This window comes from Oryx dammah, unplaced genomic scaffold (assembly GCF_014754425.2).
Source record: "Oryx dammah isolate SB20612 unplaced genomic scaffold, SCBI_Odam_1.1 HiC_scaffold_2, whole genome shotgun sequence".
Lineage (NCBI taxonomy): Eukaryota > Metazoa > Chordata > Mammalia > Artiodactyla > Bovidae > Oryx > Oryx dammah.
This window is the reverse complement of record NW_024070186.1, coordinates 21,550,915-21,564,033: the sequence shown is the minus strand read 5'-3', so window position 1 is coordinate 21,564,033 and position 13,119 is coordinate 21,550,915. Positions and strand designations below refer to the sequence as shown.

Below are 13,119 nucleotides of genomic sequence, written 5' to 3'. Positions count from 1 at the left end.
AAAGTTAATTTGTCAGTTTGAATAAATCTGTATGGGAATTTGGTTGAGATTGTATTGAATTTATAATTTGGAGCAGGATTGACATCTTTACAATGAAAAGATCTTCCTATCCATGAATGTAGAATATCAGCATACAGTTTATGTTTTTCAATAAAGTGTAACTGGAGTCATAAGATACTAGACATGCCATGTTACAACTATCTCTATTTTTTTGTGTTTTGTGTCTGTTCATTTGATATTTTAATTCTTAAAATTATATTTTACTGGTATATAAGAATAAAACATTTTGAATAAGAACATTTTGGGTATTGAGTTTTTAAAAAATTGTGGTAAAATATGTCTGACATAAAATTTACCATTTTAACCATCCTTAGATATACAGTTTATTGGTATTAATTATATTCACATAGTTTTGCCACCATCCTTACCATCCATGCCAGAACTTTATCTTCCCAAACTGAAACTTTATAGGCCTTAAATAGTAACTCTGTATTCCTCCTTCAACCTGTCTCCTGGCAACCACCGTTAAATTTCTGTCTCTATGAATTTGACTATTCTAGGTAGCTCATATACATGGTCTCAAGACAATACCTTTTGTGTCTGGCTTATTTCATTTAGCATTATGTCCTCAAGGCCATGTTTTAACATGTGTCAGAGTATCATTCCTTATTAAAGTTGGATAATACTCCATTGTATGTTGGAATTGTCTGTTCCATTTTCTGTTGATGGACACTTGAGTTGTCTCTACCTTTGGCTGTTGTAAATTATGGTGCTGTGAACATTGGTGTACATATATCTGTTCAAGTCCCTGCTTTCAGTTCTTTAGATATAGTCTCAGAGCTGGAATTGATAAGTCATGGTAATTCTATGTTCAACTTTTTGGGAAACCATCTTGCTGTTTTCCACAGTGCTGAACTACTTTACATCTTCACCAGCTGTGCACAGAGGTTCCAGTTTCTCTACATCCTTAGAACATACTGTATTTTTTTTTTTTCATAATGAAAGTCATCCTAATGGATTTGAAGTGATATCTCACTGATGGTTTTGATTTTCATTTCCGTGATTAGTGATGTTGTGCATCATTGCCTGCTTTTATTGGCCATCTATATATCTTCTTTGGAGAAATGTTTATTCAGTTGGGTTGCCTTTTGTTTGTTCTTGAGTAGTAGGCGTTCTTTATATATTCTGAATATTGATCTCTTATCAGTTATTATTTGATTTGTATATATTTTCCCCCTTCTTTGGGTAGCATTTTCACATTGTGTTCTTTGGTAGATGAAAGTTTTAATTGTGATGAAGTCCAGTTTATCTGTTTTTTTCTCATTGCTTGTGTTTTTGGTGTCATAATTAAGAAATCATTGCCAAAGGTAGTCATGAAACTTTCTCATACGTTTTCTCATAAAAGTTTTGTTTTTATTCTTTAGAGCTTTGATCTGGGTATTACGTACTTTTCCTCTGCTCATTGGAATTATCATATGGTTTTTCCTTCTTGGTGTGATAAATTGTATTAGTAGATTTTATATTGTCAAATCAAGTTTAAATTCTTCTGGAAGTGATATATTCATCTTTTTTACACATTACTATATTTAGTTTGCTAATATTTGATTTAGGCTTTTATCTACTCAGTGTGATACTGACCTATACTTTTCCTTTTTCCGTTATCTTTGTTGGATTTTGTTATTAATTGATAAAATGGATTAGGGGATTATTCTTTCTTTTTTAAAAAATCTCAGAGTTTGTGGTAAATTGTGGGGTTATTTTTTTCCTTTTTTTTTTAAGTCTCAGAGTTTGTGTAACATTGGGGTTCCCTATCCTTGAATGTGTGATGAAACGAATCTGTCTATTTGGGCCGAGTGTTTCTTTGTAGGAAAACTTACAGTACTAATTCACTTAATGGATATAAGACTGTTCAGTTCTGTTTTTTTCTGAATCAATTTTTGTAAGCTGTGTTTTCTAGGAAGCTTAATGGCTAATTTTATTAGTCTTTTTAGCAAACTAACTTGATTCATAAATTTATTCTTTTTTCCTCTGATTTCTTGAGTTGCACGATTTGCTTTCTTTTTTTTTTTTTTTTTTGGTAGTCTTTTAATCTAAGTATGTCAATAGATTTCTCTGAAAGTACTCACTCAACTAGTTGTATTTCAAAAGTTTTTTAAAAAATTATTTTATATTTTGATCACACTGGGTCTTCATTGCTGCGCACAGGCTTTCTCTAGTTTTGGAGAGGAAAGGCTGCTCTAGTTGCGGTGCACAGGCTTCTCATTGCAGTGCGTGGGCTCCTCCTTCCAGTGCCTTCTCCTATGGAGCACAGGTTCTCGAGCACTTGGGTTCTAGCAGTTGTGGCATGGGCTCAGTAGCTGTGGCACATGGACTTCAGTTGCCCATAGCATGTGGACTCTTCCCGGACCAGGAATCAGACCCGTGTCCCCTGCTTTGGCAGGCGGATTCTTACCTACTTTACCACCAGGGAGGTCCCAAAAGATCTTTTATGTAGAATTTTTGTAATTTGTTATTGTTGTTACTCACTCGCAGAGTCGTCTCTGACTCTGCCAGCCCATGGACTGCAGCACTCCAGGCTTTCCTGTCATTCACTATCTCCTGGAGTTTGCGCAAACTCGTGTATCCATTAAGTCAGTGATGCTGTCTGGCCATCTCATCCTCTGCTGCACCTTTCTCTTTTTACCTCCAATTTTTCCCAGCTTTAGGGTCTTTTCTAATGAGTTTATTCTTTGCATCAGGTCGCCAAAGTAGTTCTGTTCTTAATATTTTCTAATTTTATCATATCTTTGGTCTGTGAGGTGTTTAGGAACTTCTCTGTTGTAATGGTGACTGTCACTTTTTCCATGCAGTTCTGTCACATTCAGTTCTTTTGTGTGTATTTTGAAGTTTTATTACATGGTGATCCTCATTTTCCTAATTTTTATTTTACTTAAGATCTATTTTATCTGATATTAGAACACCTATACCTGTTCACATAGGTATTTTTTTAGTATGACTTTCTTTTAATTGAAAATTGGTTGATTTACATTTATTGTCATTTGTGATATATTTTGATTATTTTCTACCCTCTTGTTCTGTGCTATTTGTCCGATTTTTCCATGCTTCCTTGTTTTTCGTTTGTTTTAACATTTTTGTCTTTTGGATGGGTTGAGCTTGCCTTTTCCTTCCCCAAATCACACTCCCAATTCTGCATCTTTCCCTCTACTGATTTCGAAGCTTATATATACTATTTTATGTTTTCAGTGTTTACCCTTGAAAATCTAATGTACCTCATAGCTTAAAATTTTAAATTAATTAGAATTTTTGTCTTTCTTATGAATAATATAAGGACCTTATAACATTTATCTTCAGCATCACTACCAACCATACCTTCTACACATGCACTCATTAATATATTCAGCTTATGTGATTTTGTCTTGTATTTTCATTGTCCTTTAATCCCACAATTAGGCATTGTTGTTTTCTATATTCAGGAATTGTTTTTTATATTTAGCTACTACTTTGCTCCTTATTCCTTATTGCATCTGATCTCTCTCCTTTGGAATAATTTTCTTTTTTCTTAAGATATATCCTTTGGAAATTTCTTCAGTTTCTGTTAATGTCTTTATTTTCCCTTGTCCTTAAAAGACAGTTCTAGACAGTTAATTTGTCAGAGCTCTTGGGAGATATTTTTTCTTTGTCATCTGTTTCCATGACTGCTGATTAAGAAGTCAGATGTCAGCTTACTTGTCATTCTTTTGTAGGAAATCTTTTTTTCTCTGTTTGGTGGTGCTAATGGTTAAGAATCCTGCCAGTGCAAGAGACAGAAAAGATGAGGGTTTGATCCCTGAGTTGGAAAGTTCCCCTGAAGTAGCAAATGGCAACCTGCTCCAGTGTTTATGCCTGCAAAAATCCATGGGTAGAGGAACTTGGCAGGCTGCAGTCCATGGAGTCGCAAAAGAGTCTGACACAGCTTAGCGGCTAAACAGCAGCAGCATCTATTTTTCTCTATTTTTAATACCTTTTATTTTTTGTGTCCTGGAGTTTTACCATTTATTTGTCTTATTTGCAAGTCATTGTGCTTTTTGAATCAGAGAATTAGTGAGGTTTTTTTTCCCTTTATTAGTTTTTAAAATTTTTCATCTATTATGTCTTTGAATACTGCTTTCCTTCATTCTCTATATTCTGTAACTCCCCTTTAGCTCTGTGTCCTTAATCTGACCTTCTAATTTCATGTTTTTGTTTATTATTTATTATATGTAATTTCTTCAGATTTTCCTTCTAAAACACTATTTTTCTGTTTAGCTATTGCTTAACATGTTTAACCCATCCATTAAACTTTCAATTTCAGTATTTTTTCAGTTCGTAGAAGTCCTAGTTCTTTCAGTAGTGTGGTGTTCTGTGTTTGTGGGGGTTTTTTGCTTTATTTCTTGAGACATTTTAAACCTGTTGCAACATATGAATGAAGAACAGGGGTAGTTCTCCTGATTGTTGTTCATGATGCTTGGCTTCCTCATGTGTTTTGTGATATTTATTATATAAACTCTTTCTCGTTAGGACTTGAGGTTCTAAGAAGCCTGGGAAGAGAGTTTGGTCCTCCAGATAAAGTTTATGTTTAAACCTGCCAGGAGCCTAGGAATTTCCCAACATCAGGCCCTAACCTACTCTGAGGACCAGCCTATGATGACAGATTCCCAATAGAGATGTGTTGACAAACCCCTCCCCACCCACTAAAAGCCAAAATCGTGTACTTCTCATCTCTTTGCAGGGTGAACGTAGTGGTGGTTGATTGGTTTTTGATGGACATTTTTACTGAAGGCATCTTCCTTTAGGGTTTCTGAGTGGAAGGGTATACTCTGCCCCACCTCTAATTAGTGTGGGATAAAAGGCTTGACTCCTGTCCCTCCACATGACATCCTTAAATCCTAAGGGTGTTGGTCACTGCCAAAATAGATGGTAATTATTACCTTTAGTGATTACTTAATGCTCTGGATTCATGTTACCACTTCATTTTTAACCTTTGAGAATTTACGTTGCTTTTTTGCAAACTCAGCTTTGCATTTATAATGATACCTTTAATATTTCATTCTCTATTTTTAGGTGTTTTATGGTGAGAGGGTTCTGCATGTCTAGCTGGCCATATTTTTATTTATTTCTGAAATAGTTTAGGGAATTTCAATTTTCCTTTTTTTTAAAGCTTAAAACAACATTTAATAATCCACACTGTTCGTGTTGTTCTGCAAAATGATTTTTGTCAGATCATTTGCTCATGCTTTAGTAGTGTATCATATCAGATCATCCTCATTTTTTAGGATGTTTTAGTACAAAAAGACCACCTATTGACTGGAAGCAGTTTTATGTGCTATCCTTCAACAAGAGTGCTTGTTGGAGTCAGGCAATTAGTTTCTCAGATCTTCTTTTCTGAAGCAGCTAGTAGTGTACTGACTTTGAAAGGATTTGGTGATATTAAATCTCAGTGAATCCCTGAGTACCTTTGAAAGAATGTAATTAAGTGTTTATTTCATATTGAAAAAGCTATCAAAAAGTGTCTGTTAGGCTTCTGAATGACATCTGTTTGAAAAGAGGGTTCTATTGGTAAATGAACTGCTATAAAATGTGTTATTTTATTCTGAACCTTTAATAACTTCAGGGTTTTACTTATAATTTATAAGAACATAGTATTTCTAGTTTGTTTTTATAGTATGTACTGATGTGTTCAGTCATGGCCAGCTCTGTGACCCCACGGATTATAGCCCACTGGGCTCCTCTGTCTGTGGAATTTTCCAAGCAAGAATACTGAAGTGGGTTGCCATTTCCTTCTCCAGTTTTTACTGTAGTAGTCTAAAATTTCCCTGGGCTTCTTTCTTCTTGCCACCTCACCGATTACACAGAAACATCAAACAAAGTTGTTTTTTTCCTCCTAGATGTGATTGTGAGCAATTTTAATGCAAAAAAAAATGTGTTTTTACATTTTATATTATACATTTTACAACTACTCTCTAAATGCTTTATGGTATCATGTAACCTTTATTTCCACCCAGGCTTACTCATCCTCATGTGTGCTCAGTCATGTCTGACTCTTTGTGACCCTTTAGACTTGTGGCCTTCCAGGCTCCTCTTTCCTGGCATTTTTCAGGCAAGAATACTGGAGTGAGTAGCCATTTCCTCTTTCAGGGGAACTCCTGACCCAGGATTAAACCCTAGTCTCCTGAATCTCTTGCATTGCAGGCAGATTGTTTACCTGCTGAGCCATTGGGAATGCATCGCTCTAAATTATAGATACACTGTTATCCTTTATTCTTTACAGTATGAAACTGAAGGTCAGAGAGTCTCCTGACATACTGATCAGTAAATGCTCTAGACAGAACAGCTTCTTCAGAGTCTCAGAGCAATTTAAATACTTACATTAAGTAGAAATTAAAGTGTGTATATACATACTTTATATATATATATATATATACACACACATATATATACACACACACTATATACTTTTCTCCAATAAGCATGACTTTTCACTTTTCAACTAATGACTGTATGCATGTGTATATACAGTCATTAGTTTAAAAGTGTAAAGAATCATTTATATATGTATATATGTACATATACGCACACAGCCATATACAGTAATTAAAGTGAAGAGAGTCCTGCCTATTGGAGATGAGGATAGAAATAAGAAGATGGCTTCCCTGGTGGCTCAGCAGTAAAGAATCCACCTGCTGTGCAGGAGATGTGGGTTCAATCCCTAGGTCAGGAAGATTCCCCTGGAGAAGGAAATGGCAACCCACTTCAGTGTTTTTGCCTGGGAAATCCCATGAACAGAGGATCCTGGCTGGCTATAGTCCATGGAGTTGGAAAAGAGTGGGCCACGACTTAGCAACTAGAACAACTATAACATAATGTTATGGACCCTGGAGTCAGACAGACTTTGGTTTATGTCTCATTTCTGCCAGCTAATAACTGTGTGACCTTAGAGAAATTACATAACCTCCTTAGACCTGACATTCTTCTTGAAGGATGGGTGTAGACACAGCAATAGAACTAGCCTTATATTATCCTAAGCATTAATTACATGCACGAAAAGCACTTAAGTACAGTGCCTATGTCCCTGGTGGCTCTGATGGTAAAGAATCTGCCTGGAATGTGGGAGACCCAGGTTCAATTTCCTGGGTCGGGAAAATCCCCAGAAGGAAATGGCAACTCACTCCAGTGTTCTTGTCTGGAGAATCCCATGGACAGAGAAGCCTGGTAGACTGTAGTGCATGGGGTCACAAAAAGTCAGACACAGCTGAGCAACTAACTCTATGTAAATAGAAAAGAATCTTTGAATAGCTTTCAGGCTTGTTGGAATCCCATGAAGCAGGGCTTGGAAAATTCTGAAAGTTGCTCAGTTATGTTTGACTCTTTGCGACCCCACGGACTGTCCGTGGAATTCTCCAGGCCAGAATACTGGAATGGGTGGCCTTTCCCTCCTCCAGATCTTCCCACCCAGGAACTGAATTCAGGTCTCCTGCATTGCAGGTAGAGTCTTTACCAGTGGAGCCACAAGGGAAACCCCTTGTGGAGTTATTGGAGCTTCATGATTTTCGAGTTACTGGAGCCTCATAATTTTCTAGTACACTAGGAATACCTAATATACTAACATGATTGCTCTTATCCCAGGATGGTAATACTCATTGCTGTCTTGGGAACCCAGAGTATGGGGTAGGTCCTATTCTTTCTTCATTGTATACTTATAAAGCCTTAGTTTTGTAATTGTGGTCACTGTTCTCAGGTTCCCTGTTACCTTTATATCCTTACTAGGAGATAAACTTTATAAAGTAAATTACCTGTTAGAAAACATTTCTTTTTCTTTTCCAGTTGAAGTTGCCAAGTCCGAAGTTGGGCTCTGCAGTGACTATACTCATGTGGAGCCCCTTAATGATTCTACTCATATTTCTCTGCAAGAACACCAGTCTTCCATCAGTCATTGCCTCCCTGATGTTTCTACAATTACCGAAGAAGGTTTATTTAGCCAAAAGAGTTTCCTAGTTTTGGGTTTTGGTAATGAAAATGAATCTAATATTGCAGCCATCATAAGAGAAAATGCTGGAAAAATTGTGTCCCTTCAGAGCAGAGTTGTTGCTGATTATGCTGTGGTTCCTCTCCTGGGGTGTGAAGTGCAGGCGACTGTGGGAGAAGTTGTAACAAACACATGGCTGGTAAGGAAACACCGCATCAGTTCAAATGTTGTATTGAAGGATGTCTGGAGCTAAGAGAGAATGTTTATATCTTTGGCACTTTAGTTTTGGTAGACTGGTATTTGGGTTTGGGCACTGTCTGGATTTTGCTTTTAGCAAAGGAAATTATAAACAATAAAATATGCAAGCTTCTTGGTCCTAATTCTGATAGAATAGAGGGGCTACATCAGCAGCATTCTTTCCTAGGAAAGTGACTCCAGGTCTTCTCATATTTAGGTTTTCCCTGTTTTCTTACTACCAACGCGTGACATGCACTTTTGTATTATTGCATCTTGTTGGCTTATCAATGATAATTTCAACCATTGACTTTTTCAACTTTCCAAGACTTGAGGAAAAAATGATAACTACATTGGAAGAAATTAAATCTAAAGCAATATTTAGGAAATTCAATGATAAATCTGACTGATTTTAATATCCTATATAATGACTGATACATTTTAATGTTATAATTTTAAATGTATTGTGAATGAGCATATACACATTTATATTAAAGCAATATTGCCTTTCACTGTAACTGAACCAGTGTTAACCACTAATTGCTTATTTCAGGTTGATGATGTTTTTCTTGTTTTTAAAAGGTAACTTGTATAGACTACCAGACTTTAATTGATCCAAAGTCAAATCCTCTCTTCACACCAATTCCAGTTATGGCAGGAATGACTCCTTTAGAGGATTGTGTTCTTTCATTCAGCCAATGTGTAGGAGCTGAAAAAGACTCATTGACATTCTTAGCAAATCACCTTGGAGCCAGGTATGTAGTATTTTTAGTACCTGCCATCTTGGTATATGTATTATTTGTTTTTACTTACTGAAAAGCATACAAATTAACATTTTGCTGGATGTCTTAACAATATTTATAAGGAGTGTGTTGTGTATCTGATGTGGTGGCTTAAAGTGGAAGGGAGAGAATGCTGTTAGACAGGTACTTAGCAAGTATTAAGACTACAGGTATTAATGCTTACCTACCAGGAAAAGGACTATTTAAAGATACTGCTTGTCTCAGTGTTATTTCCTTCTGTGTGCCGTATTTTCAGTATACATTAATTGTTTCTCTGCAGTACAGTGCTAAGCAGAAATAATGAATACTTTGGGAGAAAGAAAATGATTTTAAAAGTTCTAGAATCCAAATTAGCCCAACCCCTAAGTGAACTATAATGGTGGCTGTTTAAAAAAAAAGTAGAAGATTTCTGATTACAGTTTCAATTTCCTTGCTTGTGATGGGTCTGTTAAGATTTTCTATTTCTTCCTGGTTCAGTTTTGGAAAGTTGTACTTTTCTAAGAATTTGTCCATTTCTTCCACATTGTCCATTTTATTGGCATATAATTGCTGATAGTAGTCTCATGATAGTTTGTATTTCTGTGTTGTCTGTTGTGATCTCTCTATTTTCATTTCTAATTTTATTGATTTGATTTTTCTCTCTTTGTTTCTTGATGAGTCTGGCTAATGGTTTGTCAATTTTATTTATCCTTTCAAAGAACCAGCTTTTTGCTTTGTTGATTTTTGCTATGGTCTCTTTTGTTTCTTTTGCATTTATTTCTGCCCTAATTTTTAAGATTTCTTTCCTTCTACTAACTCTGGGGTTCTCCATTTCTTCCTTTTCTAGTTGTTTGAGTTAGGTTATTTATTTGACTTTTTTCTTGTTTCTTGAGGTATGCTTGTACTGCTATGAACTTTCCTTTAAGCACTGCTTTTCTTATGGGAAGGGAGGTGGGAGGGGGGTTCATATTTGGGAACGCATGTACACCCGTGGTGGATTCATGTCAAGGTATGGCAAATCCAATACAGTATTGCAAAGTAAAATAAAGTAAAAAAAAAAAAAAAAAGATAGGAAAAAAAAAAAGTAGAAAACTGTTACCTAAATAATTATAAATGAACTAACTTTCACATTAAAGGAAAAGTTCTTTTAGATTATATCATGAAATATTATAAATTTATAATATTATAAATACTTTAAATACTTTTAAACAAGAGCCACACCTAAACCAAAGTGATTCAGAACATTTGGGGAAAAAAGTAAAGATGGGCAAAGATACATGAAAAGAAAGGAGAGGGGTACAATTTTATTATCAGACAAATTTGAATTCAAATTGAAAGGCATGAAACAGGGGAAAGCATGTTGTAAATAAAGAATGCTATTTACACTGAAGGTTTCTAATTTCTAAAAAAATTAGAAATGAATAGTAGAAATGCAAAATGAAGACTGTATCAACTGGACATTTTAGAACTTTTTAATAACTCTTGGTTCAAAGAGGAATTCAAAACCATTTATAAGCCTGGATATCATTGTCAACCCAATAGTAACAAGCAACACCAGTACCCACATTGTGACCTTAAAATACCATTTCCCACTAAAAGAAACTAAAGCTCAAAGAAATGATCAGTTCTACGTCTGGGGCAGAAAAGATACCAGTGAGTCTGGAACCTTTTGTCAGAATGGAGAACAAATATATTATTGCACTACAAAGGGTTGTGTCAAAAGGACCGCCACTGGCCAAAGACAGGAAAAATGTCAATAGCAGCAGTGGCTCCAGACATCATCAAATAATATTTCAATCATGACTTCATAGTGGCACCAAAAAACTAAGCTAATTGGCCATGTTTGAAGGATGCTAGGAAACAACTCATTATTTTTGAAAGCTGGTAAATGAGGAGAAAGGATCTGGTATTTATTCTGCCTTCCTGTACAGTCTGTATCAGACTGTATCCATAATAATAGATAAGACAAAGTTTCCCTTTATAGAGGTATTCCAACAAATAAGTGAAGAAGAAATGGTAAAATTTTGACTCCTAATAAATGGAAGAATCTAGATATTGAAAACCAACATTCACATAATAAAGAGAAAACTAGACATATGCCTCCTTATGAATAATATACAACCATCTTGAAACAGTCTTATCAAAATAATGAAACCTCATGATCCAGTATCTTCAACAAATATAAAGGGGGGCATGGAAAGAAGAGGGAACCTGGAAGCCAAAAGACATAAAAAATGAAATGTAGTGTTTAAGGGTGGGAAGTGATAAAAATAAAGCAAAGTAAGGAAGTCCAGTTCAGTCGCTCAGTCGTGTCCGACTCTTTGCAACCCCATGAACCACAGCATGCCAGGCCTCCCTGTCCGTCACCAACTCCCAGAGTCCACCCAAACCCATGTCCATTGAGTCGGTGATGCCATCCAACCATTTCATCCTGTCGTCCCCTTCTCCTCCTGCCCGCAGTCTTTCCCAGCATCAGGGTCTTTTCAGATGAGTCAGCTCTTCCCATCAGGTGGCCAAAGTATTGGAGTTTCAGCTCCAAGATCAGTCCTTCCAATGAACACCCAGGACTGATCTCCTTTAGGATGGACTGGTTGGATTTCCTTGCAGTCCAAGGGACTCTCAAGAGTCTTCTCCAGCACCACAGTTCAAAAGCATCAGTTCTTCGGTGCTCAGCTTTCTTTATAGTCCAACTCTCACATCCATACATGACCACTGGAAAAACCATAGCCTTGACTAGATGGGCCTTTATATCTACTACTGTGGGCAGGAGTTCCTTAGAAAAAATGGCGTAGCCATCAGTCAACAAAAGAGTCCGAAATGCAGTACTTGGATGCAATCTCAAAAATGACAGAATGATCTCTGTTCGTTTCCAAGGCAAACCATTCAATATCACGGTAATCCAAGTCTATGCCCCAACCAGTAACGCTGAAGAAGCTGAAGTTGAACAGTTCTATGAAGACTTACAAGACCTTCTAGTACTAACACCCAAAAAAGATCTCCTTTTCATTATAGGGGACTGGAATGCAAAAGTAGGAAGTCAAGAAACACCTGGAGTAACAGGCAAATTTGGCCTTGGAGTACAGAATGAAGCAGGGCAAAGGCTAATAGAGTTCTGCCAAGAGAATGCACTGGTCATAGCAAACACCGTCTTCCAGCAACACAAGAGAAGACTCTACACATGGACATCACCAGATGGTCGACACCGAAATGAGATTGATTATATTCTTTGCAGCCAAAGATGGAGAAGCTCTATACAGTCAGCAAAAACAAGACCAGGAGCTGACTGGCTCAGATCATGAATTCCTTATTGCCAAATTCAGGCTGAAATTGAAGAAAGTAGAAAAAAATCACTAGACCATTCATGTATGACCTAAATCAAATCCCTTATGACTATACAGTGGAAGTGAGAAATAGATTTAAGGGACTAGATCTGATGAGTACCTGATGAACTATGGACGGAGGTTCATGACATTGTAAAGTAAGGAAGTGATAACTATAAATATCCAAACAGTGGCTGCTATTAACATGGAAGGGGAGAGGTGGTAGTAACTGAGAAGAGACATATTGGAGAGGTTCTGAAGTGACTGGTAGGAGTCTGTCTTCTGTTGTGGGTGGGGAAAATAAGGGTTTTCACCTTCTGATAGTTCACTGAATCTTATGTTTCCTTTTTTGCTGTGTTCTGTACTTTGCTTATACTAAACAATTAGCTTTTGGAAAAAACAAATTGTAGAAAAGAACAGTAAGAAAATATGGCAGTAGACTAAAGCAGTGCTCATAGAAAAATTCAGCAAACTGATTACGTAAAATACTAATTTACAGAAGTCACTGACCTTCATATGTGCAGCTAGTTAGAAGAGCTAATGAAAACAGAGATCTCTAACTGAATCTGTAGTAAAAGATAAAATAGGTAGCAACATGATATGTAATCTTCAAAAGAAAGAAAATGAATGAACAAAATAAAACCAAAATAGACTCATAGATACAGAGAATAAATTAGTGGTCACCAGAAGGGAGGAAATGGCAACCCACTCCAGTGTTCTTGCCTGGAGAATCCCAAGGACGGGGGAGCCTGGTGGGCTGTTGTCTATGGGGTCACACAGAGTTGGACACGACTGAAGCAATTGAGCAGCAGGAGCAGAAGGG

At 36.5% G+C, this 13,119-nt stretch overlaps 1 protein-coding gene and 1 long non-coding RNA gene across 4 annotated transcripts in view; both read left to right on the top strand.

The window, feature by feature from the left end:
* The window catches only part of TOPBP1 (DNA topoisomerase II binding protein 1), a 76,903-nt gene that overhangs the window by 23,513 nt on the left and 40,271 nt on the right, over positions 1 to 13,119 (top strand). For all 3 annotated transcript variants that reach the window (XM_040232765.1, XM_040232764.1, XM_040232766.1), the window contains 2 exons: positions 7,840 to 8,180; positions 8,798 to 8,970. In XM_040232765.1, coding sequence (XP_040088699.1) covers positions 7,840 to 8,180; positions 8,798 to 8,970 — 514 coding nt within the window. The remainder of the gene's footprint in view (positions 1 to 7,839; positions 8,181 to 8,797; positions 8,971 to 13,119) is intronic.
* Positions 12,392 to 12,700, top strand: LOC120857276. The gene is made up of 2 exons (XR_005719648.1): positions 12,392 to 12,515; positions 12,549 to 12,700. It is a non-coding gene; the product is annotated as an uncharacterized LOC120857276 (long non-coding RNA).